The 25,786-nt window shown below is 45.8% G+C and overlaps 1 protein-coding gene across 1 annotated transcript in view; it reads right to left on the reverse strand.

Annotated features, from left to right (window-relative positions):
- The window catches only part of LOC147711708 (heparan-alpha-glucosaminide N-acetyltransferase-like), a 1,547,073-nt gene that overhangs the window by 507,017 nt on the left and 1,014,270 nt on the right, over positions 1-25,786 (reverse strand). Inside the window, exons 11-12 of the mRNA XM_086920225.1 lie at positions 24,659-24,768; positions 21,420-21,544 (exon numbers count right to left, since the gene is read on the reverse strand). Coding sequence (XP_086776351.1) covers positions 21,420-21,544; positions 24,659-24,768 — 235 coding nt within the window. The remainder of the gene's footprint in view (positions 1-21,419; positions 21,545-24,658; positions 24,769-25,786) is intronic.

The following is a 25,786-nucleotide window of genomic DNA, read 5'->3' on the forward strand; positions in this document are numbered from 1 at the left end:
ACAAAAAACAGAGAAAGTGAGTCATTTATAGAGCGCTTTATTGGCCTCGAAAGTGCCTCTTGGCGCTACCGGTGAAATGTGGTTGAAGGAAAAAAAATGGCTACAATAAGCATTTAAATGTGCCTGCGGGGGAGGGGCGCAAATTCCAAGCAGGGGGCTGGTGCGATTAATTACTCAGGCGTTTGGTTGGCCAGGGGGTCAGATTTGTATGTGTAAAGGGTAATTAACAGGTTTGCCATTGGGGCTAGAGGGCAGGGGTGAAGGCAAGAGCGGCCGGAAGTCGATGGACAGCGGCAGGCGCGATACTTACATTAGATCTCCAGTGGGGGAGGAAAGGAGCTGCAGTCTGAAGAGGACTGGCAGGCTGGTAAGAATATCTAGGACTGGACCGCAGCATCGTGCTCACAAGCTTGGATTTCTGTACTGTCGCAAGTTATTGTGCTGCAGGCTTTGTGGCACTGAGCACCAGAGGCTCATAGTACTGGTGCTGCACACATGGGTTACAACAGTGAAACGTGCTGCGAAATACACAGTTAAACATGGATAAACTATGCTCATTCGTAGCGGACATCTACAAGGGTGGCTTGTCCATGCACACAAAACAAATCTGCTCCATAGCAGCCTGGTTTATTTGTAAATCTATTTTTTATCCAAGCAGTCTTCTCTAGCTAGTAAAACTCCCCTCTGGTTGTAAATTGTTTTATTATAATTAATTTTTTATTGTGCATGAAAAGGGGGCACCCGTAGGTGTTTCCATCTTCAAAAGGAACTATGAACTGTCATGCCAGGATGAAGCAGTGTTCATGGGGACGACTGTAGAAGCAGACATCTGCAGGGAGTAAGTAGTTTCCATGGCTACAAAACCCTGTGCAAACACTCGAGCAAAAATGAATTTGATAAAAAAATGTTGGGACCAAAGATAAAAGCAAATCGGTAAAGATGAAAGAAGGAATGGAGAAGAAATTAGAGCTAAAGGAGAATGGGAAAATGGGAAACAAACAAAAGGGAAATGCAAAGGAACGAGAGGAAAATAAGGAAGGGAAAAGATCAAAGAAGGAACGCGCGATGAAAACAGAAAGGAGGAAGTAAACATTGATAACTATGGAAAGATAAATGAGTAGAAGGTGATAATGAGAGAACGGCGGGAGGAGAGAGATGGAAGCAGCCACACAAGATAACAAGCAATGCGCGCTCTGTGCTGGGGGAGGGCCATTAGCCTGGGAGAACTCGCGGCGGAGATCAAAGGAAGGGCGGGAGGGACATTGGCGAGCAAGGGGTGAGGGGGTGTGCAGCCTGGTGAGCTGAAGTAGCAGCAGAGGCGGAGCGTGGCGCGCACGCACAAAGTGTCTGGCAGCAAATGGCAGCCATTCACAATGCATGTGGTTGTGCTCACATGCACTGTACCTAATCCGCAGTTTGGGTACACTTTTGAAAGCCTTAATATAATCTCACCAACAAGCATTGCTAAAGCAATGCCTTAGGCTCGACCTAAAAAAGTGCCGGGGCTCTCGTCAGAAGGCAGCTGGCACCAGTCCATTTCTCCTGTTAACACCGCCTAAAACAGAACTATGAAAGTGGGGAGAGGATGTGGCATAATGGCCAGAGCGACTGACTTCAGACATGGGGAACCAGGTTCTAGTCTCAATATTTTACGACTCTGGGCAACTCACTTAATCTCCCTATGCCTAAAGCGCCAATGTTAATGATTAAGTACCAGTGCTGAGCACCACAAATCACCCGCTCAAATCAAGCACTGGTCGGTATGGGGATAAGGCAGTGGCTAAAATGGGAAATATATATTTTTTAAATACCACGCCTGTCCTTTCTGAGCACACAGGCTGCTAGGCTGCTATTAAAAATAATGCTTCCTGTTAGGTCACGTGGAAGCATGCTGTTCTTTGCAAGTTTCTTCTCTGCATTTGCAGCTAAGGAATGGGGTTGGCAAACTGTGAAGTTGTTCATATTCATCATGCAGGCTGTTTTGTGCCCATCCTGCACTTGCCGCTAAGGGACAGTCTGCTCTGTGACCTTTAACAACACCGGTAGGATAACATATTGCAAAAATAGTCTATATGCAAATTGCACAATCATGCCTTGTGAACTGATGGTTATACATCGGGATCTTTTTTCTTTTTTAACAGAAATTTATTTCTACTTTATATTCTCTGGGATAGATTCTTAGTTTCCTGTTTGGCCTGTTACAAATGCTGAAGGACTTCCTCTGGAAAGTTGTTTCTCCATTTTTTTTTGCTTTTAAGACACAGTATAAAGCTGAAATTCGAAGTGCCCTTAAAGCAATACGCCATCACTTTCATAAGAACTGAATAAATATAGTTCTAATATGATCTGATAAGCAGTTCAATAAACTTCTCGAACATTTACGGCAGATCTAATGTTCTTATGGTGCAAATCGTCACATTCCGCTGTGTTTGCACCTGTGCGCATTTCAAATGCCGCTTCCATGGTGTCACATATGTATCTATATTTATGGCCCTTGGGTACAGCCAGCTGCGGGAACTTCAAAAAGAGACAACGAAACAATAGGAAGGTAGCAGGAATCCTGCACACCTCCCATAGTATTTAATCTTTGTATTCTTCTCTCTCTCAGTCTTTCTCTGCTCCCCCTCTCCTTCTATCTCGTTCTAACTCTCTCTGCCCGGGAAACAGCCTTTCCAATGCAGACTTTACTATGCATCATTTACCACACATGTCCTTAACACGCATATGCCCTTACCACGCATGCCTTTACCATGTATGTCTTTACTACTTATGCCTTTACCATGCAAGTCAAGTATAGCACACATGAAAAGTTTTGGGGAGATCTGTTAAGCAGGGGCAGATAAAAGTGATGTCTCAAAATGTGTTTTCCCCATTCAATCAATTGCGCAGCATTTGTAAAGCTCAACGCTGTCACCCCTAGTTGTATCTGGGTGCGGCGTCTACGCCAAAGAGCCGGATCTTGAGTCTCGATCTGAAGTCTGCCAGTTACGGGGCTGTGCGGAGCTGGAGGGAAAGGCTGTCTAGGTCTTGGCAGGGATGTAGGAGAAGGTGCAGCCACTGCTGCAGCTGTGACAGGTGGAGGTGGGGGATGTACCGGTGTGCACAGGTGTCTAGAGGGTTGGTGGAAGTTGAGACGATGGTTGGTGTAGGCAGGTCGGGAGGGCTTTGTAGGCATGCATGAGTATCTTGAACTGGTATCTCTGGATGGGGAGCAAGTGGAGGTCTCTCAGGTCAGGGCAATGTGGGTTCATTTTAGGAGGTCCAGGATGAGTCTGGCTGCAGCGTTCTGTATGGTCTGGAGAAGCTGGGTGGAGATGCCAGCGTAGAGGGAGCTGCCGAAGTTAAGGTGGCTGGTGATGAGGGCCTGAGTGTTGGTCTTTTGGGTGTTCAGTGGGATTCATCTGAAGATTCTGCGGAGCATGCAAAGTGTGTAGAAGCAGGATGAGGCAACTGCGTTAACTTGTTTCATGGACAGTTGGCTGTCAAGGATGATGCCAAGGTTGCGTGCATGGTCGGTCGGTGTAGGTCCAAGTTCGGCAGGCCACCAGCTGTTGTCCCATTCAGAAGTGTTCTTCCCAAAGATAAGTACTTTGGTTTTTTCACAGTTGAGTTAGAGGCAGTTGTCTCGCATTCATTTGGCTACGTTGGTCATGGTGTCTCGGAAGTTGGTTTTGGCATTGAGGGGTCATCGGTGAGTGAGAGGACCAGTTGAATGTCACCTTCATAGGAGATCCTGTTGAGTCCAGGGTATCTGATGACATCTGCGAGGGGGTCATTTAGATGTTGAACAGGGTGGGGCTGAGGGATGATCCTATTGGTACTCTGCATATCATGTCTTTGGGTGCGGAGGCGAAGGGAGGCAGTCGGATGCTCCGTGTGCATCCTGTGAGGAAGGAGGCGATCCACTTGAGGGCATCTTGCTGTATCTGACTCTTTCCGCCTTTGGCGTAAGGAAGCCAAACAGCGAGAAATTAAGCAAGCTAAGAGAGATAGGAAGGAAAGGAATATATCGGTAATGCAAGCTGCTAGGCAGTTTAAGGAAGATGAAGAAGATTGTGCGATTGAAGTGTCAGATAGACAACATTGCATGGCCATTGACAAATGCTACCCGGCTTTGCCACCCCACCTCCTTTCAAATGTGACTGAAGACCCTGAAAAGGATCCTTTGATGTCACATTTACTGAGATTACCACCACCTTATGTGGTGTACCTCCATTACCTCCAGTTGTTACACCCCTTGTTGTTGTTCAACCCCCTGTTGTTGTTCAGCCACCCGTTGCTTCACAGGTGGTTCTTCCTCCCCCGGCGCAACCCCCTCCAGGGCCGCCAGTCTTGCCACCAGCCTTACCTCAAACTCCTTTGCCTTACACTCCTTTATCTTCGACTTCTCTTATTTCTGTCCCTACGTCTCTGTCGCCTCAAAACACTTTGTCTCCTGTCCTCATGTCAACTTCTACACCTTCTGCTTGGCAACGAATGACTGGGACTGTCACTAGTCTTTTGTCTCCTTTCTTTGGGTCACTGAATATGACCCCTGTTTCTGAACGTAATCAGAGACGTAGTCAGCTTCCTTGTCCCGAAGAGCGGGCAGTGTTAGATCTCCTTGCTCGTAGATGGGTTTTGAATACCTCCAAGTACAGTCCACAAGTGGTTATGGATATCTTCCTACAGTGGGAGGCACCAAAACAAAGGTATGTTTTTGATGTCATGTGTACCTTCCTTCGTCAGGAGTGGGAAGATAATGAGTTGGGTTCAATTCCACTGGAATTGCTTAATGTTCAGTCTGAATTTGCTAAAGGGACGATAGTGGGTTCCGATGTTGAGGAAGCGGTAGAGACACTACTCACTTTTAGGTCTAAACTTCCACCTCAGTCATTCTTCGAACCTGACCCTTCTGTTAGGAGAAAAGTTAAGCAGTATCCTATGAGAGAGGTTCCCCCTGTATGGAGAGAGGCAGTTGTGGCTGATGCAGCTCATGGTATTGCGGCTGCACCGGCTCATTTTCAGCGAGTGTGGGTACATGTTTCTTGGAAGAGAGCTGAGGTCCTGGCTCTTAAGCAGACCTTGCCTGACCGCCGTAAAAATCCTGCTGGTTATTACAAGGAGTTGTCTCAGACAGTTGATGTGTGTGTTATGAATTTAGCTGACATAGATATGTTGATGGGTAATGTAGTTCCTCAACCCTTGTGGGCAAAGATCCATCACGAGGATCACGCGCCAGAGTTAGGAGATACGTGGGTTAATATTACTGCTGCAGATGGTCGGCAGGTAGGAGGTGCCAAACCTGAACCCTTAGTTGCAGAACTACCTGGTAGGATTATTAATTTAATGAAAACTATGATGCCTCCTCTGCAGGTGAATTGGGACAAATTAGCAGCATGCAAACAAAAGAAAGACGAGAGTGTGTCTGATTTCTTCACTAGGTTTGAGGAAATATTCATAGATCATAGTGGTCAGGACATGAGTACAGTAGGTGGTCAGAGGTTGTTGGTAGATAAGTTTGTTTTTAATTTACTTCCTGAACTTTCTAATAAGTTAAAGGACTCTGAGAGTTCATGGGCTGTTTCTTCTTCGGCCCAGATATTGGCTACTACACAATACTTTGAGAATAGAGATAAAGATGAGAAGGATAAAGTAGAGAAGAAGACTAGAGAATTAAAAACAAAAGTTCTTCTGTGGCAGGCTTATCCGCCTCGCCCTAATCAGCGTCAGTTTCAGCAACCTTCCCAGTTTCAGCAACCCCCACAGTTTCAGAAACTGTTGCAGAAGCCTGAATCTTTTCCTTCGCGACTCCCGCTAGGCCCTAAACAGTGTTCTTATTGTAAGGAAGAAAGTCACTTTAAGAATAGTTGCCCGATCTTGCTACAGCGTGCGAATGGTATGTCTGGTCTGAGAGGTCGTGGTGGTTTCCAACAAGTACCTAGGGGTAGAGGACGTGGTACGTTTCCCCAGAATGAACGTTCCTTTTCCCCTCAGAATTCTATGAATTATTTTGACCAACAGAATGTTCCGACCGTCCAGTCCGCTCAGTACTACACTGATGATTATTATGTTGTAAGTGAGAGTGCTGGTTTTAATGATAGTAAGGACAGCCATGGACAAAGGGAGGGAGTAGTGTCAGTTCCAGTAGACCAGAGTGGACCTTATGTTGAAGTGATTACATCAGGTGTGTCAGAACCTTTTCTTTTGGATACTGGTGCAGCAAAGAGTTCTATCATGCAATCTAAACTCCCTGGCGCACCTTTGTCTGGCTTGACCAATGTTTCAGTAGGATTTTCTGGCGCCCCAGTTCGTAACCCGGTTTCTTGTCCTTTGCCCCTTTCTATTGGTCCCTGTGAATTGGAGGCTCCCCTTATTCTAACGACTGGCTGTGGTGAGAATCTGTTGGGTTTGGACTTGTTGAAATGATTGCATGCAACATTACATTCTTCTCCTTCGGGAGTACATCTTACGGTGGGTAAAAAAGTGATTTCCTCGATGTATCTGTCTAAGGACCGCCTTCCACTGGAACTGCGCTCTCTCCCTGATACACTTTGGGCTACAGGTCCCAATGATGTTGGTCTCTTGCAGATTCCACCCTGCGTTGTTACCCTTAAGTCGAATGCAAAGTTACCTCGCATTCCTCAGTACAAAATTTCCAGTGATGGCGAAAGAGCTCTTTTAGCGATTATCTATGATTTGGTTGAGAAAGGTGTGGTTGAAGAAACGAGAGGTAATGTGTGTAACAGTCCTGTTCTGCCTGTCCTTAAGTGTACTGACTCTTCTCAGCCACCTGTGTATCGGTTTGTGATCGGCCTTCGAGAGGTCAATAAGATCATTGTGCCACAGTTTCCTGTTGTCCCGGACATTACTGCTTTTTTGACTATGATCCCTGCCTCAGCTGCTTAGTTTTCTGTTATTGATCTGAAGAACGCTTTCTTCAGTATTCCGATTGCTGAGGAAAGTAGGGATATTTTTAGCTTCTCTTTAGGAGGCCGCAGTTTCCGGTTTAAGCGCGCTCCTCAAGGTTATTGTGAGAGTCCCTCCATTTATAGTCAGGCTTTGAAAACTCAGCTTGATACTCTTGCATTGCCTTCTGGTGCTACTCTTATCCAGTATGTTGATGATCTGTTGGTTGCTGCTGATGATGAAGAGATTTGTAAAGAAGTTACTCTTTCTTTGTTGCAACACCTGTCTGACCTTCATCATAAAGTGTCACCTTCGAAGTTGCAGTATTGCCGCCAAGAAGTGACCTACTTAGGTCATCTCTTGTCGAAGGAGGGAAGACGATTGACCCCAGAGCGTATTCAAGCGATTGCCCAAATGACTGTGCCATGCACACAGAGAGAGGTGCGTGCCTTCTTAGGTATCACCTCGTATTGTAGACAGTGGATTCCGAATTTTTCTTTGCTAGTGAAACCTTTGTTGGCACTTACTCTTAAGGATATACCACACTCTCTTCCTTGGTCTGACGAATGTCAGAAGAGTTTTTTTGAATTGCGTGATGCATTGTGTTCTGCTCCGGTGTTGGGTACCCCCGACTACAGTAAACCTTTTACACTTTATGTACATGAGAGAGAAGGTTGTGCGTTGTCAGTGTTGACACAACAATTTGGAGACAAGCAGCGCCCATGTGCGTATTTTCCAGCTACTTTAGATCCGGTAGCTAGGGCGTTGCCTAGTAGTCTAAGAGCTACAGCGGCTGTTTCTATCCGACAGTCTGCTGGTTCGGTATTGGATAATACATTGATTGTGATGGTCCCACATGCAGTGGATACCCTATTGAATAGAACAAAGACTCAACATCTTACCAGTGCGCGTTTGTCAGGTTATGAGTTGGCGCTTTTGGCTAGCAATGTGCACATTAAGCGGTGCAACACATTGAATCCAGCTACATTGTTGCCGATTTTTGTAGAGACAGATGCTCAGGAACAGCATGATTGCTTTCTCCGGACAGAGGAGGAAACGAAGAGTAGAGTTGATCTGAAAGATACTCCTCTTTCGAATCCTGATGGTACCCTATGGGTAGATGGTTCGTGCTTTTATTTATTTTATTTTGTGTATTTTATAAAGCGCACAGCTGCCCCAATGGGGCGTCCCGGCGCTGATAAATCTGGAACAGGGGGCATAGGAACAGAAGAGAACATTAAATGGAAAAGAGGTGGGTCTTCAGAGACTTTCGGAATGCCGATTCTATTTGGCAGGCACGTAGGATGACCGGAAGCTTGTTCCAACACTGAGTGGCGCAAACCTCAAATGTTTTCCCTCCAGCACGAGTTCGTTTGAATCTGGGAGTTGCTAGGAGAAGTAGGGAGTTAGAGCGCAATGTCCTGATATTGGCATCTGGCCGCAGAGTGCTTTTCAAATGGGCCGAACCATTGCCCTTAGAAGCACGAAAAGCCAAAGTCAAAGTCATGGCCTTGAATACACATCTCTTAGCTATGGGTAGCCAATGCAGTTTACGGAGGTGTGGGGAGATGTGATGTCTGGCAGGAATTCTCTACACCAGCCGGGCGGCAGCATTTTGGACCGTCTGTAGTTTATGTCATAGGCCTGCTGTGATACCAAGATAAAGTGCGTTGGCGTAGTCGAGATGAGATGTTATCAATGCTTGGACCACAGTCTTACGGCAGATAGTTAATAAGCTTTAAGCTTCCGAATGGAGAGACGACTGCAGCATATGCTGTCACAACTTTGCACACGATTGTTGAAACAGCACGTATTGCACAGAATTCAGTGCAAGCAGTGGAGTTGATAGCATTTACTAGAGCGTGTGTGTTGTCAAAAACAAAGAGAGTGAATGTTTATACTGATAGCCAATATGCATTTGGCGTGGCTCACAGTTTTGGTCGCTTGTGGAAAGAGAGAGGATTTCTTACTTCCCATGGCACGAAAATTCAGCATGGACAATTAGTGAGTGAATTTCTTGAATCACTTACTTTGCCGACCCAAATTGCGATAGTGAAGTGTAGTGCGCATAAGAAGGTTACGGATGATGTGGGTCGAGGGAATGCGTTTGCAGATGAAGTAGCGAGAGAAACGGAGAGAAACGGAGAAAGATGTGACGAGTCGGATGTATGTTGCAGGTCCTGCCAGATGGGTTGTGGAAGGAGGAATGTGTGAAGATACAACAGAAAGTGTGAAGATGATTCAGGCAGAAGCTACTGAGAAAGAATTGAGTATGTGGATGGAGAGTACGGGAATGTTGGATTCAACAGGCTGTTGGGTTGAGTTGTCAGAGCACCAGCGATGGTTGTTGCCGGATGCATATGTGCCTCCGGTGGTTACTATGGCTCATGGGTTGGCTCACATTACTTCAAAAGGGATATGTAAGTTGTTGGCTCCGGTAAGGCAGAATGGTGGAATTCCTAGGTGTGCTGAGAATTTGGTTTAACACTGCATGATTTGCTTGATGCATAATCCTGGAAAGGGAACCCCAACTCCAGCGGGTCATTTTGCTCCTCCAACGTATCCCTTCAAGGTGCTACAGATAGACTACATTCATATGGAAAGCTGCAATAATTTGAAGTATGTCCTTGTGGTTGTTTGTGCCTTTTCCAGATGGATAGAGGCCGACCCCCTAAAGGATAATACTGCCTTGTCTACAGCCAAGGTTTTGCTCAAAGAATTCTTTCCCAGATATGGCTTGCCGAGGATGGTATGGAGTGATAATGGAAGTGAATTTGTGGGTCAGATTATGAAGAAAGTATGTGCGGGTCTGGGTATCAAACAGAAATTTCACACTGCGAATCACCCCCAGTCAGCAGGCCTGGTCGAGTGCTATAATGGCACTCTGAAGCTGAAGTTGGCCAAGGTGCAAGCGAGCTCTGGTCTTACATGGCCCGATGCCTTACCATTGGCACTTTTGTCCACGAGAACGACAGTACATTCTCGCGTGGGACTTAGCCCATACGAGATTGTTTTTAGACGTCCGGCGAATGCCTGGGGTGTGCCGAGGCCTAAGAAGTACAGTGATATTGAGTACCCTATGTTGGTTGACTACTTACATGATTTGACTGCTAAATTGCGTGTTCTTCACCAACAGGTCCATGACACTTTGACTTCAGTTTCTGTAGACGTAGGCCACACGATTCAACCTGGCGACTGGATTCTAACCAGGAATTTCCAGAGGTCAAAGAACTTGGAACCAAGATGGACCGGTCCATACCAAGTCCTGTTATCAACTCAGACTGCTATTAAGGTGCTCGGCAAGAAAAACTGGGTACATGGTACCCATTGCAAGAAAATACCTTTGCCCTTACCGTACGATAAGTGGGTCCGGTAAGGTGTTACCGATTCCGAGAGTGAAAGGGTTCAGATATTTGTACCTTTTAGCGATGCACATCTGGAATGGACTCAGTCAGAACGTGCGGATGATGAAGTCTTGCAAGGAGCTGTGCCGCCGTGTTTGAGATTTGATACTACGCACCTAGAGACACTCTTTCAGGATCAAACTGTTCCTGGTAAAGAACGCTACAACTTAAGGTCTAAAAAGGACAAATAAAATCTGATTTTTTTTGTGAATTAGACTCTTTCAGACAAGAGACTATTTTTCTTTTTCTTTTTCGAACCACCATCCGGGTTTAGCTGCAGGGTCGCTGTATAAGACTTAAGGGGTGGCCCGCGTATTGACGAAAGGTCTGCGGCTCTAGGGACGTCTAGGACGCCTGGACGCACACTTGAGTGAAGAAGGAAAATTGCCGCGAGCAGCACGTTAGAGGATGGAGTCTGTTGTAACTGAAAGAGATGTTGAGAGAATAGATCTTAAGACAAGATTTTGTACATTGATACATAGCAAATGTTTTATAATATTGTGCTTTTTGATGTTTTTAAGTATCACATTAGCTTGTGTGGGTTGGACTGTCTATGCTACACAACAGACATCTGCACCCACCTCCCAACCTATGCTTTCTTTCACTACTGCTTCTTTGAACCAGTTTTATACGTTGCCTGAACATGAACAGACAAGGAGATCAGAATTTGTCAAGAACTCGTTCATACAGTTGTTGCATCAGCATCAGTTAGTAGTAAATACCACTAATTGTTGGGTTTGTGGTCTTATGCCTCATAGGACAGATAAATTATTAAGGGAGTTTTGTAAAGTGCCTGGTTACGCTCGGATGGCGTGTCCCTGCGCTATGGCAAGTGGAGTAGGCAAAGCTGGGCCGCAAGGTCTGGTGGTTTACCGTGTGTACAGGTGGGTTTTAAGCTTCTTCCTGAAGCCAAGTTCAGATGGCTCCAGGCAAAGGTTCAAAGGTAAGGCATTCCAGCTTTTCGCCGCCAGGTAACGGAAAGATCTACCTCCCATGCAAGCCTTTCTTATCCTGGGGACCTTTAGGAGCCCTCCATAGGAGGAGCACAGGGCGCGCATGGGCGCGTATCGGGTGACCAGACTCTGAAGCGGTGCTGGTGCCTTCCCAGTAAGGATGCGATGGCAGGTGCAAAGGGCCTTAAAAACGACCCTACTCCTTACTGGGAGCCAGTGAAGGGTCTGAAGGGCTGCTTTGGAAGCAGATCTCTTGGGAAATTTCAGAATCAGGCGGGCTGCCGCATTCTGCAACACCTGGAGGCGGTTTATTGCCTTACTGGTGGCTCCCAGGTACAGCAGATTGCCGTAGTCCAGGCGCGATGTGGCATGCACCAGCGTCCTACGGGCCGACGTAGGGAGGAGATCTAAAACCTTCCGCAGACTTTTTAGGATGCTGAAGCAGATACCCACCACGAGGCCTATCTGAGGACCAAAGGACAGGTCCGTGTCAAGCCAAACTCCAAGGTTCTTGGCTTCCAGACAGGGTGTTGGAACTTCGCCTAAGCATGAGGGCCACCATGCCGACGATCAAACAGATGGGCTCCCTCCCACCACTAGCACCTCGGTCTTGCTGCCGTTTAGCTTGAGACAGTTGGTGGACATCCAGGTTGCAAGTTCTTGCATGCAAGCTCTGAATTTGTCCACCGCAAGAACGGGCGCGCGCGAAAGGGAGATAACCAACTGCGTGTCGTCAGCATAGGACACTATGCGCAGACCATGACTTTTGATGATAGGTGCCACCGGGGAGACATATAGATTAAATAGGGTGGGGCTCAGGGACGAGCCCTGGGGCACGCCCTACCCCAAACCGATTTCCCTGGAATAACATTCTCCCTGGCGAACCTGAAAGCCTCTCCCTGTCAGGAAGGATTGGATCCATTCGAGTATGCCATATTTGGTTTTGCCTTTTTCTTTTAATGGGTCTGTGTGGGCTTTTCAGACCATGTTTATATATGCAAATGAGGTACGCCCTTTACTTTCCCTTAAAGATAACTCGAGCAATAGTGCCTTGATAAGGGGAATAGTAGCTATGATCTGAGATATTGATGCATATAATGCTATCCCTAAGGATGAGGTGCAGGCTTACGTTGGTTGGAACGTGACTGGATATAGTACCAGCTTGACAGAGAAGGAGAGACGAAAAAGGTCTCCCTCTGTTTGGATTGTACCCCACCGAGGCCATTTTTGTTTGCAAGGTAATGGTCGGAATCCGAAAGCTCAGCTAGGTAAGAGTGTGTGTGCTCAAACCTATGTCTATTCATCTCGGACTTCTCCACCGTTTGTGCCAGCTAAAGGCACATATTTTGTTTGTCATGACAGAGCCTACACATGGTTGCCACCTGATTTTTCAGGAACGTGTTATGTGGCGTTTCTGCTTCCCCCTACATACACTACTGCTTCAGACTATCATAGAACGAGATATGGTAGAGGTGTCTTCAATCAGGAAGATACTGCAGCACACGAAGGAGGAGATTTCTTCAAGGGCTTCCTGCCCTTTTGGGTTCCTATGATCAATAGTAGGCATATTCGACAGCTTATCCGCGTTGTTGAAGCTACTATTATTGAGACAGCAGGTGCTCTTAGTAATGTTACAGCTGAGCTTCAAGCGGACCGCCTTATGACTTTGTAGAACCGTATGGTATTAGACATCATACTTGCAGATCGAGGAGGAGTATGTAAATTGATTGTATCCAGTTGCTGTGTTTACATACCAGATAATGCTCCTACAGTGTACCAAGCCATCTCTAGGTTGTATAAAATCTCTGAGTCTATCCATTAAGACGAAGGAGACTGGTCATTGACGGGATGGTTTTGGGGACTAATGTCCAAATGGGGATGGAAGATTCTGACATTCCTTGGTATGGTTTTAACCATCCTTTTCTCTTGTTGTCTTTGCATCCAGTGTGGTCCCGCCATTTGTAGTCTTTGTGCTACTATATGTATTCGGAGACCTGTCCCGAGAGAAGTAGAGAATAATAAGATGATGCTACAGCAACACCTTGATGACCTAATGAATATCGATATAGACCTAGATTCAGATTAACATGAGTCTTAGGTTATTGCCTACGTAATGGCAAAAGAAGGGTCTGAGGTTTTGTAATTCTCGAGTCTGACTCCATTTTGTTCTGTGCCACCATTTTGTGTTGCCCTCACATAGGCCTGTGAAGGTAGCCTGGCGAACAAAGTGGCCTGGCCTTCTTAGTTCATGTATACATAAACTAGGTTTCTTTTTGACTCTGAAATGAACTGTAAGAAACTGACCTCTTCACCTGAAACTGACCTCGCAAAGCCAATTTCCCTGATCGATCTTTGTCTGAGATTGCCAATCAATGTTCAGGACATCGTTAACTTTTAGTTTCCTTGCACATGCCTTATCTTGTTCAGTATCTGTTACCGTTTCTTTTTTTATGTTTCTTCATTACATGGGTTATGCTTTCAATTATAGGTTTGTCCGGCTTGTGGAGATTGAATTTGGGACATTCCTAATAATTAAATTTTGGGTTGGGATACTGTAAATTGAGTTTTTGTTATGTGATACCTTGTTTGAAAATGTACCTTATTGGCTAGAATTTTGTGCAGTGGGTGTGCATTTATAATGTGAATATTGGGTATAAAAGGAGACATCTCGCCTTAGTAAAATGAGCAGTCTCCTGAGAATTAACACTGTGATGTATTTCTAGGATCACTGTTACTAGCTGCAGCTAATAAACTTGGTATCTGATGCCATCCAGAAGTATTCCGTGTCTCTGTATACCAAGACAGGTGAACTCGAAGATCTTAGGCATGCCCCTGACGCCGCTGGGTTAAACCCCGGTTCTTCACCCTGAAGAAGGGGTCAGGCGAAAGAGGGGTGTCCGTGCCTCCACTGGGCTTTGACAGGCACAGATGGGCCTGCCCTTGCCCCAGGCTTGGCCCGGGCTCCTCCCGCGCATGTGCCCCACAGCGGGAGGAGGCACCCTGTAATGAGGGCTGGTTGTGGTGGGAAAACTGCAGTGATCCTAATCCCAGTAGCGGAGGAAGCTGGGATTTGTGGTCCTGTGAGGTGGATGGTTGCAGAGGAGTCCAGCAATGCAGGAGGAATGCCCTGTAATGAGGGCTGGTGGCAGTGGGAAAACTTTAGTGATCCTAATCCCAGTAAACGGAGGCAGCTGAGAGTTGTGGTTCTGTGGGGTGGACAGTTCCAGAGGAGTTCTGCGATGCAGGAGGAATCTCCCTGTAATGAGGGCTGGCAGCAGCGGGAAAACATCAGTTATCTTACTCCCAATATCTGACGTTCATTTTTGAACAGTGAAATTGCAAAAACTGCTAAACAGAATTACACCAAAATTAACAGAAAGTGAGATTGTCGTCCAGAAAGTGTGCTTTTTGTGACATCAAATAAATCCATTCTATGGTTTTTGAGAAATTAAGCCAAAAAAAGTTGTTTATTTTCATGGCAATGAGGATCCACAGAGCTGACAGACCTCGAGAAGACATCTGATTGGGTGCCACCACATCAATATGATGTGACAGCCATCCTCTTAGGACTCGGGAATCAGTCTCCAGTCTCAGAAAAAAGGTTAAAAAAATTATATATATATATATATATATATATATATATATATATATATATATATATATATACATATATATATATATATATACATATATATACATATATATATATATATATATATATATATTTATACATATATATACATATATATATATATATTTTTTTTTTTTAAAGGCAAAGTAGATCCTACACACATAGGACTGGGTTTGGTATTCCAGAGGGATCCCCCCTGGGTCCATAAATATATATATTTTCAGCAATTTTTTGGCTAATTTTCGGTGGATCCACAAATCAGAGGTATTTTTTTTTTAAGTGCGTGTAGGAGTACAATTTCTTTTCTTTGCCTACACGCTTATGGGTAGGGAAACAGAGATTGCTTCCACGCAAGAAAAAAACCTGGTTCCACCATGTGGGAGCAAAGCCAGTTCCGCTGCACCCTGTATTCATTGATGTGGGAAACCAGTGGGCCCTAAATGTTGTGTGTTGTGGGTGCCCTGGGTGGACAACGGGGCACCCACATTAGGCTCCGGGGTGTGGTGTCTCCAGGGCCTGCTAAGTCTTGGTGAGGGGGGCTGTTCTCATTGCTCTCCATAGAAATAAATATGACCTCGGGGATGGGGTCCCCTAATCTGCACATAACATACAGCCCTTAAAGAAGTCTTTTTATTAGCCCATATTCAGGGTGTGGTGGTCGTGCATACAAAAGCATTCAATATGCAACAATACAAAGCATACACCATTAATCCAATCTCACCCATCAATAGTTATACTCACTCATTCAACACGTGAGACAGAACTCTCTCATCATTATGTACACAACAAAGAAACAAAGACATATAGGAGACAAAGGGACACTTACTAAAGTTTTGTTATGCTCCACACAAACTCACTGAAACTGCACAGCTAAAACTAGCAAAACTTAATGCATTCTCGCATGCACAGCATGGGCGGCAATTCACAAAAATGCCAGCGGTAACAGAAGGGATATCACACTCCATTTGACCTTTACTTTGACTCACACACACATGCTTAAACATACATACACATTCAAGCACTCCCTCTCAGAAAAACACACTCACCTGCAAGCATGCATAAAACATATTTTTTAAAGCATGCCTATGGACCTTAGCTGTCAGATAGGGTCATATTCCAGCTCATTATATTCCATTTTTCATTACACTAATAGTGACTAAAACTATTCACTATTTGTGTGATAAAATATTTGACAGAAAACCAGGAAAATTGAGCTCCAACCAATGTCCATAAGGAAGAGCTCTTCCTGTGTTCCATGCACTGATTTTGCCACCTCTGAGACTAGGGGTTGCAAAAACAGTGCCAGGGGAGCAAGGGTCCAACCAGGGGTCACAGCTGCGACCCAGAGCGACCCCTAAATGATGTCAATGATGCACAGCATCACATCAAACATAAACCACCAACCTGCATTGTACACATGAATCACTACCTACACCCTTTGCTGAGCAATGGCCAATCGGCTCTCAATCGAGAGGAAAATCTTTAGAAGGTCCCTGCCTCATCCACCCGTATACACAAAACACCACAAAGATCGTTCTATATCAAACTCTTGTTCATTTCACACTAACTCACGCAAACCCTTTCGAAACTTAACTTTGAACAAAGTCTCCTAACCAGACAACCACACAGTATCAATTTCAATAGATAATCACTTTGGTCCGATTGATGGCTTTCTTAGATCTGCATTGTAGGAAAGTGCCTCTTTTGACATGGTTAGCCCCGCATTTTTTGCCTGATGTCTGATGTAATTTCAAACAGAAAGTGCACTGAGTCACTGCTAACCAGGTTTCCAGTGCCAGATCTCGTTCCCTAAAACTGTACCATGGTTGGTACAACTTCTGCTGCCTCTCTAGGTCTCAGTAAATAGTACCCCCAGTACCCAGGGCATGAGGACAGAAGAAGGTCCCCTAGGGTCCCCTCACCCGGATCAGGTAGTGCTGGTGTTGCAGGCTGCATGTCCAAGTGCAGGACAAACCAAACAGTTGATATGACAGCCCTGTGTGCCATGCCACCTTTACACGGCATAAGGTATAGGACGGTGCACCATTTCCTACGTTTGGGCGTATCGGCATGATCATATATGCCCCTACAATACCCAATCCATTCTGGGTGTTGTAAGTGAACGGGGAAGCCATAGAGAGTACTTGGACTGTATACTGGTCAATACAATTTTCCTAGCTCCATGGTGGCTTCACTGATTTCTAAGATGTTTGGTACCAAATATCTTGTCTTAATAAATCCTTGCTGATGCCAGTATTGGATTTATTAATATATTCACACTGAGGACCCTTTTTGAGGGTCCCCATAAACGTTACCAACCACTGGTGTTGTGTCTGTCTAGTTCTACCCAGCCTGCCATCACCAACATGTTTCCGTACCCCTGGGTAGAGAGCCAGAGCTCTCCGGATCCAAAAGCAATGCCTGATCTGTGTGAAGGTGGTCACACCTTACCCCCTGCAGGACCTGCCTAAGCAGAAGTGAAACATTCAATGGACATGTCATCTTTGAACCCTGCCTTCAGCCTGTGCTGTTAGAGGCAGATGGCGTACCCACAGTCCTGCTCCACTTTTGACAGGCGGACTGGCTGTAAAATTAGGTAAAATAGGAGGTGGGTCCACCTTCACCCTACACCACCCTTCAGGTAGGGCAGACGAGGTAGACCCCACTTTGCACTATCCATCATCTTGAGGATAGAGATAGTAGCTAAGTAGAAGTCAGCGTATGCCCATCAACCCCTCACGGGGTGAGCATAAAGAGGGTGTAGACACCGTACAGGTAGATAGCTCATTGGCTACCACCAGGCCTACCCTAATAACACACCTAAATTCAGCATTGAGGTGGCTACCCAACAACCTGGCTTCAGATTCAACGGCCACAAGAAGGTAACAGAAAAAGAACGCTGCGGTTCAAGAACTGAGACCCGACGAGGAAGAAAAAGGCATGAACCCCACTGTTGCCCAGGACTCAACATTTGCTACCTGGTGTCTCTCCTGAAACCTGTGAGGCCTCCAAGAAACCCAAGACTAAGAGCCCCCTGACCAGCCTCTTGAAATTGCCAAGAACCTCCCCTTGGGCTAGAGGCTGTCGTCCGTTGATAAAGAAATCCACTGTGGTAGAGGACCGGTGCAATCTGTGTCAACACGTCGCACCACTGAAAAGAAACATGGCAGCTTCCCAGGCCTGTTGGTTCCCCAGTCTGGTGGATTTGGCCCCTGCATGCCTCCATCAACTCGAGAGATCCTCTCATCACAGCGACCGATGCTGGAACCAGCCCAGCTCTTAAGAGCCAGGATACTCTTGCCAGTGGCATAGACAATACACCACCACAATGTGTGAACAACCTCCTCCTCTGAGGTGGTCTGCCCTTCATCACACCTGTGGTCTAACTGCTGCTGGTAATCTCTGAAACCAACACACACTTCCCCTGGTACCTCCGATCCAGGTCCAGCCCAACTGTTGGTGGTGCCCGGGTCCTGCAAAGACCATCATCCTTCAGCCAAGATCACCTCTGACATTCCAAGGGACTGTGGTCATCCTTCCAGCAACCACTGCCACTGGGTTGACGGTGTTCCGAATGCATTGGCTCACAGTGACCTGCTGCCCACAACCACTCCTGTAACCAGGGTGGTGGCCGACTGAACTCCATTGTGACTATCCCCCTCCATTGCGCTCCCCACTGACTATTTGATGGTATCAACCACTGAGTCCCTAGATACTGAAAGTACTGCATACTTTGAACTGCACTGCATTTATTACGATCCTCAGAAGTATACGAAGTATTCATCTGCGTATTTTGAATTTTACAAAGTATATTTCCAATTGAAGTCTTGCTTCTCAATTCATACATAAAGATTTTGTTATTTTTATACCACATTGTTCTCAGATGTATTCTTGAGTGTGTGTCTCATTCATTGCCTCTGTGAGTAGAGTACAAAAAATGCTTAACACTGTCCTCTGATAAGCCTAACTGCTCGCCCACACTACCACAGAGAGTTAGTATTATCTACTTACTACCTCTATCTTCCTCTAGGGATTTCCCCTGCTCTGTATACATAGTGTACTTTAATTTAGTACACTGTACAAAGAGGAGGTATCTTACACGCACAAATGGACATTCCAGTTGAGAAAGCTCTGCAATGCCAAACAATGATGGCTGATCAATAAAAAATCAACCACGCCTAACATGTAGTTGAACACTAGTCCTACCAGAGAATCTAATGATGCTTGAAGCTGTGCCAGTCACTGAATTCATTACCTTATCACTACTCATACCATGGACATTATTAAGGGGTCACCAGGGATTGCAGCTGTAACCCATGGCTTGCCCTTGCGACCACTGGCACTGTCTTTGCAACCCATGGCATAGGAGGGGGTAAAATCAGTGCCAGGAACATAGTGGCAGCTCATCCTTATGGACGTAGGTTGTGTTTTACTCTATTTTCTCTCAATAGTTTTATTGCACTAATAGTGAATAATATTTGATTACTATTCACTATTAGTGTAACAAAATGGAGTACAATAAGCTGGAATATGACCTTCCCTGGCAGCGTGCTTACACAAGAGATAGTCTGTGTGTGTGAATATGTGTACGCGCAAGCATGGGTGTGTGAGTGAAATTTAAGGTCAAGTGGCCTGTGAAGTCACACCCACTACTCCTGGCATTTAGGTGAATTGACATTCAAGATTCATAACCTGAAGTAGGTAAAAAATGTATATTCAGCAATAACTGGCAGTCTTCTTGCATGAATGGGCATTTTGGACGACCATGGATTCTATATTATAATAACATGGAATATTCAAGCATCAACAACACTTTATTTTACGCACAAAAAATGAGAGTTGCTATCAATTTGGCATATTTTCAAAATCATGGGGCCTTATTTATGAAGGCCTTGCGTCAGTTTTGTGCCGCAGGTGCGTCACTTTTTGTGACGCACCAGCGGTGTAAAAAATGCGCCTCGTTGCGCCATATTTAAAAAGTGACGCATCTAGGTAGATGCGTCACTTTTTAAACCCCTGCGCCACATTATACCTGCGTCAGGTATAATGTATGCAGAGGGGGCGTTCCCCTGCAAAAAGCCTCGTAATAGCGATGCAGTGAAATCTATGAGATTTCACTGCGTCACTTTTAAGACGCTGTTGCGTCAAAATCTTGCGCCTGCCTCACAGCAGGCGTAAGACTGACGCAAGCCCTTTCACATGGGGCTTTCCCCATGTGAAAGGACGCATTGCTGGAGTTGCGTCACTTTTGTGACACACTCCAGCAATGCGTCACTTCTGCGCTTACAGATACGTCAAAAATACTGACGTATCTGTAACTCTTTGCGACATGATGCGTCATACATTAAATATGACGCTTCAGGAATGTCGCAAGGAGTGCGCAGTGAAAAGTGACGCATTGCTGTTTTCACGCAGCGATGCGTCACTTTTCATAAATGAGGCCCATGAAGTTTAAGTGCAGCAGGTCTTATTATATTTATGGAAATGGTAAAACAATTTAAAAGTAGCAAACTTCTATCTATGTAATCATTTTTACACAAAGCGGTCACAGGTTTGTATGGTTTTGTAGAGAACCGGTAAGTAACTAATTTCCAGAGCCATGGGACAGTAAGAAAGATGATGCTCCATCCTCCAGAATTTGGCAACCCCATTTTGATCAACATAGTTCCTTGTCCTGCTGTTGCTACTGTGAGAATATCTCTTTACACAAATAGAGCTGGCAGGTAAAAGCCAACCTGATAAACTGAGTCTGCACTTTCTCATGCCAACTTATACAATGGCACCCCACATAGTCTCCAAGATCACAATTGTTCATTGGTTCCGCTCTTTCTAATTTATTTTGACCCTAATTCCACATTGAGGCCTGGCCCCTGATCGAGTGAAAATGCAAATTTGGACTTGAAAGTAATTTCACGTTGGATGATATCTGCCCATGTGCTAATTGTACATGTGCTCTTTACTCCTGCGCGAATTGTGCATCCTGCGATATTTGCGCAGAAGTTTACAAAAGGTAAAACGTGGTGAGGATCTTGTTGGCAAATAGTATGAAATGTTTATTCCCACACCCTGGAATGAACTCTAAGGTCAGAAATTGTAACCAACGTGTATTACGCTGTGCAAAGTGCAATGATGTGCTATTTGCTAGCAAGAGTCTTACGATGTTTCACCTACCAAAAACTCCTTGGTGAATAGCACATTGTAAGCCATTTGCACGCATGTAAATAGAAGCTGTAACATTTAGAACAAAGGGAAATGCCACACACCTTAGAATTTTATTTCGGATGCACACTGTGGAGTCGTCATAGGGCCTAAGTGCAATAAACTGGACCCTCTCCTCCCTACCAACTAGTAACCACCAAACCCTCCACCCCTGTCAGTTTCAGCCACTTCCTCTCCAGTTTCAGCCTGGGGGCAACATGGCAGCTCGTGCCACAGGTCTCCATAAACAGCCTCTGCACGCGGCCATTATTGTATTTTAAAGAGTGATTCCCAAACTGTGAGTTTGAAGCTTTTTTTCAACTTCTGCCACTAGCGGTTACTTACGTGGGGCACCCTGGCACGCGCAGCAGAAAGGTCAGGCTGAGCCAGAGCGTCTCCAGGAGGCCGACGACCACCCACTCTGGCCAGTACAGGACGACGTCTCTAACCGGAGCCCACCAGGCCAGGGTCTGCGGGGAAGAGACAGAGAGGGAGATGGTCAGATCAGGGCTGTCGGGCACTTACAGAACCTTCGCTCCTCAGCGCGGACATCAATATTTAAAGCCTTGTTCCTTTCTGGCAGCTCAGCAGGAATGGCCGTGATTACAGTGGAGTACACTCGGCGAAGGAGGCAATTACTATCAGTTATCCGCATCCCAAGGCCGCCACCGAGGGACCCGCGAGGCCTGTGCGTTATTTACTCGTAAGAGTAGCACGTGCTCTCCATCGCACCATGAGCTCGCGCTGCAGCGGCCGAGCGACTATTCACAAACCTTCGCCTATGAAATGCTTGGAGCTTGTCCGTATGTACTGCCTTTCTTCTAGCACTGTGTATTGCCTGTAGACCGTTTACTGTGCCTGCTTACCCATAGTATAGTATGTGTGCACTTGCAGCATTGTGTATTGCCTGTATGCACTGTCCTGCTTACCCATAGTACGTATGCACATCCAGTGCGGTGTATAGACTGTGTGGCCTTTCCTGCGCCTGCTTACCCGCAGCACGCGTGTGCTTCCAGTGCTGTGTGTTGCCTGCATTGTCTCCGCGGCCCAGACCCGGCCGGACGACAGGGCGCAAAAGGTAGCGAGTTGGGGGCCTAACTCTGGGGAGAAGCTACCCCTCCCTACAGGCAGAGGGCGTGGTGACCAACAAAATGGTGGTCCCAGAAGTAACATGACAAATAGGACTACCAAGGACTAACAAAAGAACTGGTTTGGCGGCCATTTACGAACTGAATATACCACAATGTAAACTGCACAGTATGATGATGACGTGTGATTTATGACCAAAATATGGCAGTTCACAAATGACCAATATAACCACTTATCATGGTATTGGTGCCCAGGTAACCAGTCTATGTTTATTCCAAATAAAACTGCGGCCAACAATGACCTGCTACGCCTGCTTACCCATAGAATGTTTGCTAGTCCAAGCAGTGCATTGACGACCATCTAACAAAGAATGATCCACCCTCGGTATTGTGGCATATACTGTCATTGTGCACAGGGCATTCTGGGAACGGTGACAAATCTGGATCATAGTGATCCACCTGAGCACTGTGTTCTGCACTTTCTCAAGTCAATTACAAGTTTCAGATCAGCGATGTTTTAAGGCATGGGCAAAGTGGGCTCTGGCCCAGGGCCCCAGCCTTTTAGGTAGGCCCCCTGATAGAGCCAGCTCCGTTCTGCAAGGCTTGCCCTGGTGAACTTGAATAATTCATCAACAGAATGTTTTAAATACTGTTTCTCTTTAATTTAGTTTTGATGTGAGTGGTGCGTAAAAGTCTATTACAAATATTTTGCAGCGAAATGTTGTGTTTGTTTCATGTAACATCCATAAATAAAGTTTCATTTAGATCAAAGCAGGACTTCATTTATGAGAAGTGGGCGGGTGCCACAAAGATTATTTGCAGTATTGTAAGTGAGCTGCTGCGCTAAAATATTGACAACACTCACCACTATCCATGAACATTAGATGTAACAACTTTTGAATTGGACGAGTGTGCTTGCCAGTGACCTGGCCTAAAAGGGCATGAAAAAGCTGAAACGGGATCATAATTCAAAACTGTTCTGAGCAAGGGCCCCCTAAAAGCTATTGGCCTGGGGCCCCCAAAATCCTTAAGATGTCCCTGTTTCCAATCCCTCCCTGGAGTTGGAATTATGAGCTCTGCAGGGTTAGTCTGCTCTGAGTCTGCAGTTTGAAGGCCTCATTTATGAAAAGTGACGCATCGCTGCGTGAATACAGAGATGCGTCACTTTTCATTGCGTCCTCCTTGCGACAGCCTGGATGTGTCATATTTATCTTATCTTATCTTATCTTAACAAGAATTTATAAAGCGCTCGTACACCCGGGGGTTTCATGGCGCTGACCAACAGAGACTGAAGAACTGCAACTCAAAAGGCTCAGAGAAGGTTACGCCAAAGTCTGAACGAATAGCCAGGTTTTAAGGTGCCGCCTAAACTGAAGAAGAGTGGAACTGGAGCGAATCTCCAGGGTGAGAGAATTACACAGTTTAGTGGCAAGCGTATTTACAGTATGACGCATCACTTCGCAAGGAGTTGTGTGGGGCAGGCGTAAGATATTGACGCAATGGCATCCTGTGACGCAGTGCTTTTATGACTTAACTGTCGAATAAAGTTTCATGATGAAATCTCATTGCTTCACATAAAGTGACGCAACAGCAGCGCAAAACTGATGCATGGCCTCATAAATAAGGCCCTCAGTGTATTTCACCTGAAAATGTCGGATGACTGCATCAGTAACTCCAGGTAAGGACTGATAATGAGGCCTTCTCTGGTGGCCTTGCTGTGTGCACCCATGATCTTATTGTTGGCTGAAGCTTTTCATGCTTTCATGCTTATCCGGGTTCTATATGATGGTTTATGTAACATAAGATGGGCCATTCTCCACAGTGTCCATGACAACTCGGGGGCTCTTTGCTGCAGACGAGATTCCACCTGCCTAAATCCTGGCTCCCTCCTTACAGGATGAATGAACTAGTGATTCCTGTGACTAGATCACGGAAGTGAATATCATTATGAATAGGATGATTGCCCTCTCTATGCGAGCTCCTATTGGTCCTCATAGGTGGCCATACTGTGCACTGCATAGTGGCGGTGGAATATCTGCAGAGTTGGGCAATGGGTGGCCAGTTTGATGGATTGCGTGGACAATGCCTGGCTGCCAATGTGCACAGAGTGAATGTGTGATTGCCCGGGTGAATAGATTGGTGGGCCTGAAGTGTCTCTGGTTCAGAATGGTTTAGAAGGAGGACTATGTTACCCAAACCTAGTTAGAGGGAGAACCTCGAGGAAGAAGTATTTTAGAAGGCTGATATGTGTTGCACCTCTTAGGGAGCCCCGTTGTGGAAGGCCCTGTCTGGGAGCGGTCTCCCGGGGTGGGATACGACACACGGGCAACCCTGGACAGGTTAGCAATAGGATGCGTTTTGGGTACATCTCAAATGTGTTCAATTTCAGAATTGCCTGTGTGTCTGAAGATGCGGGCTGATACGTTAGTAGCGGCTATCATCATCAGAAAACCGAAAGCGCTTGCACTGTGACACAGGATCAAAGCGAGCGCCTACCTCACAATCCTGGGTGTTCTTGCCAAAACAGGTCTGCATCAGGGCTATGGTGAAGTAGGTGAAGCCGAGCCGCTGCAGAACTCCCGGTATCCGTGCCCAACTCCAAGACACTACAGGGAGAAAAAACACACACACTGCCAAGTAAAAAGAAGGCCTGGTGCAACTAACATACAGCTTTTTTTTTTTTTTGCAGTTTTATATAGCGCAAACTCGACTCGAAGGTATCAGAGTGCTATACATGAGCATAAGTTGCATTACAGACAGATATATTAATTTTTTTTAGGCACTTGGGGCCAATGTACGGCGCTCAAAATAGCGCCTCGCAAATTGCGAATCGCAATTTGCGAGGCGCTATTTTGGATGTTCAACAGTGTGTAACACACTGTTAGCGATTCCCAATTGGGTCGCAAATTGAGAGGCTCATGAATATTAATGAGTCTCTCGCAGTTTGCGGCCCCATTGCAATGGCAGGCCGTCCCATGTATGGTGGCTTGCTGGGCTCAGCAGACCACCATCCCTGGGACTGCTTTTAAATAAAGCAGTTTTAAAAAAAAATGCAGACCGTTTTCCTTAAAGCAAAAAGGGACGCATTTAAAAAAGAAAAAAAATGAAAGGTTTTTGTTCCATTTTTTAAGGGGAGGTAGTGGACCCTGGGACCACTGCCTGCACGTAAAAAATATTTTCCCCTGCATTTGCAAAGGGGAAGGGGTCTTTGCAAGTGCATCACCACCCTCTTGAAGAGGGTGGTATTTTGCGAGTGTTTTTTTGTGCCCGCAATTTCGGATGCAAAACATTCATACAATGCATTGCGCACACTATTAGGAAGGAAACGCCCCTTCCTAATAGCGAGTCACAAAACCTATTTAGCGAGTCGCAAATACATTGTGACTCGCTAAATAGGCTTTGTACATGGCCCATGCTGTTTTTGCATGCACAAACAGGTTCGCAAACCCGTCTGCGTATGCAAAAACGGTTGTGCATCTGGCCTAGGGAGATTAAGTAAATTGCCCAGAATCACAGGGTGTTTGAGCCTCCCCCTCAAACTCGAACCTGGCCGTTAGGCCACTACCAATATTATGAATTTCTTGTCTGTTTTTCTGACTTAAAATTTAGATCAGGATACTTTGA

Source organism: Lissotriton vulgaris, chromosome 5, assembly GCF_964263255.1.
Source record: "Lissotriton vulgaris chromosome 5, aLisVul1.2, whole genome shotgun sequence".
NCBI lineage: Eukaryota > Metazoa > Chordata > Amphibia > Caudata > Salamandridae > Lissotriton > Lissotriton vulgaris.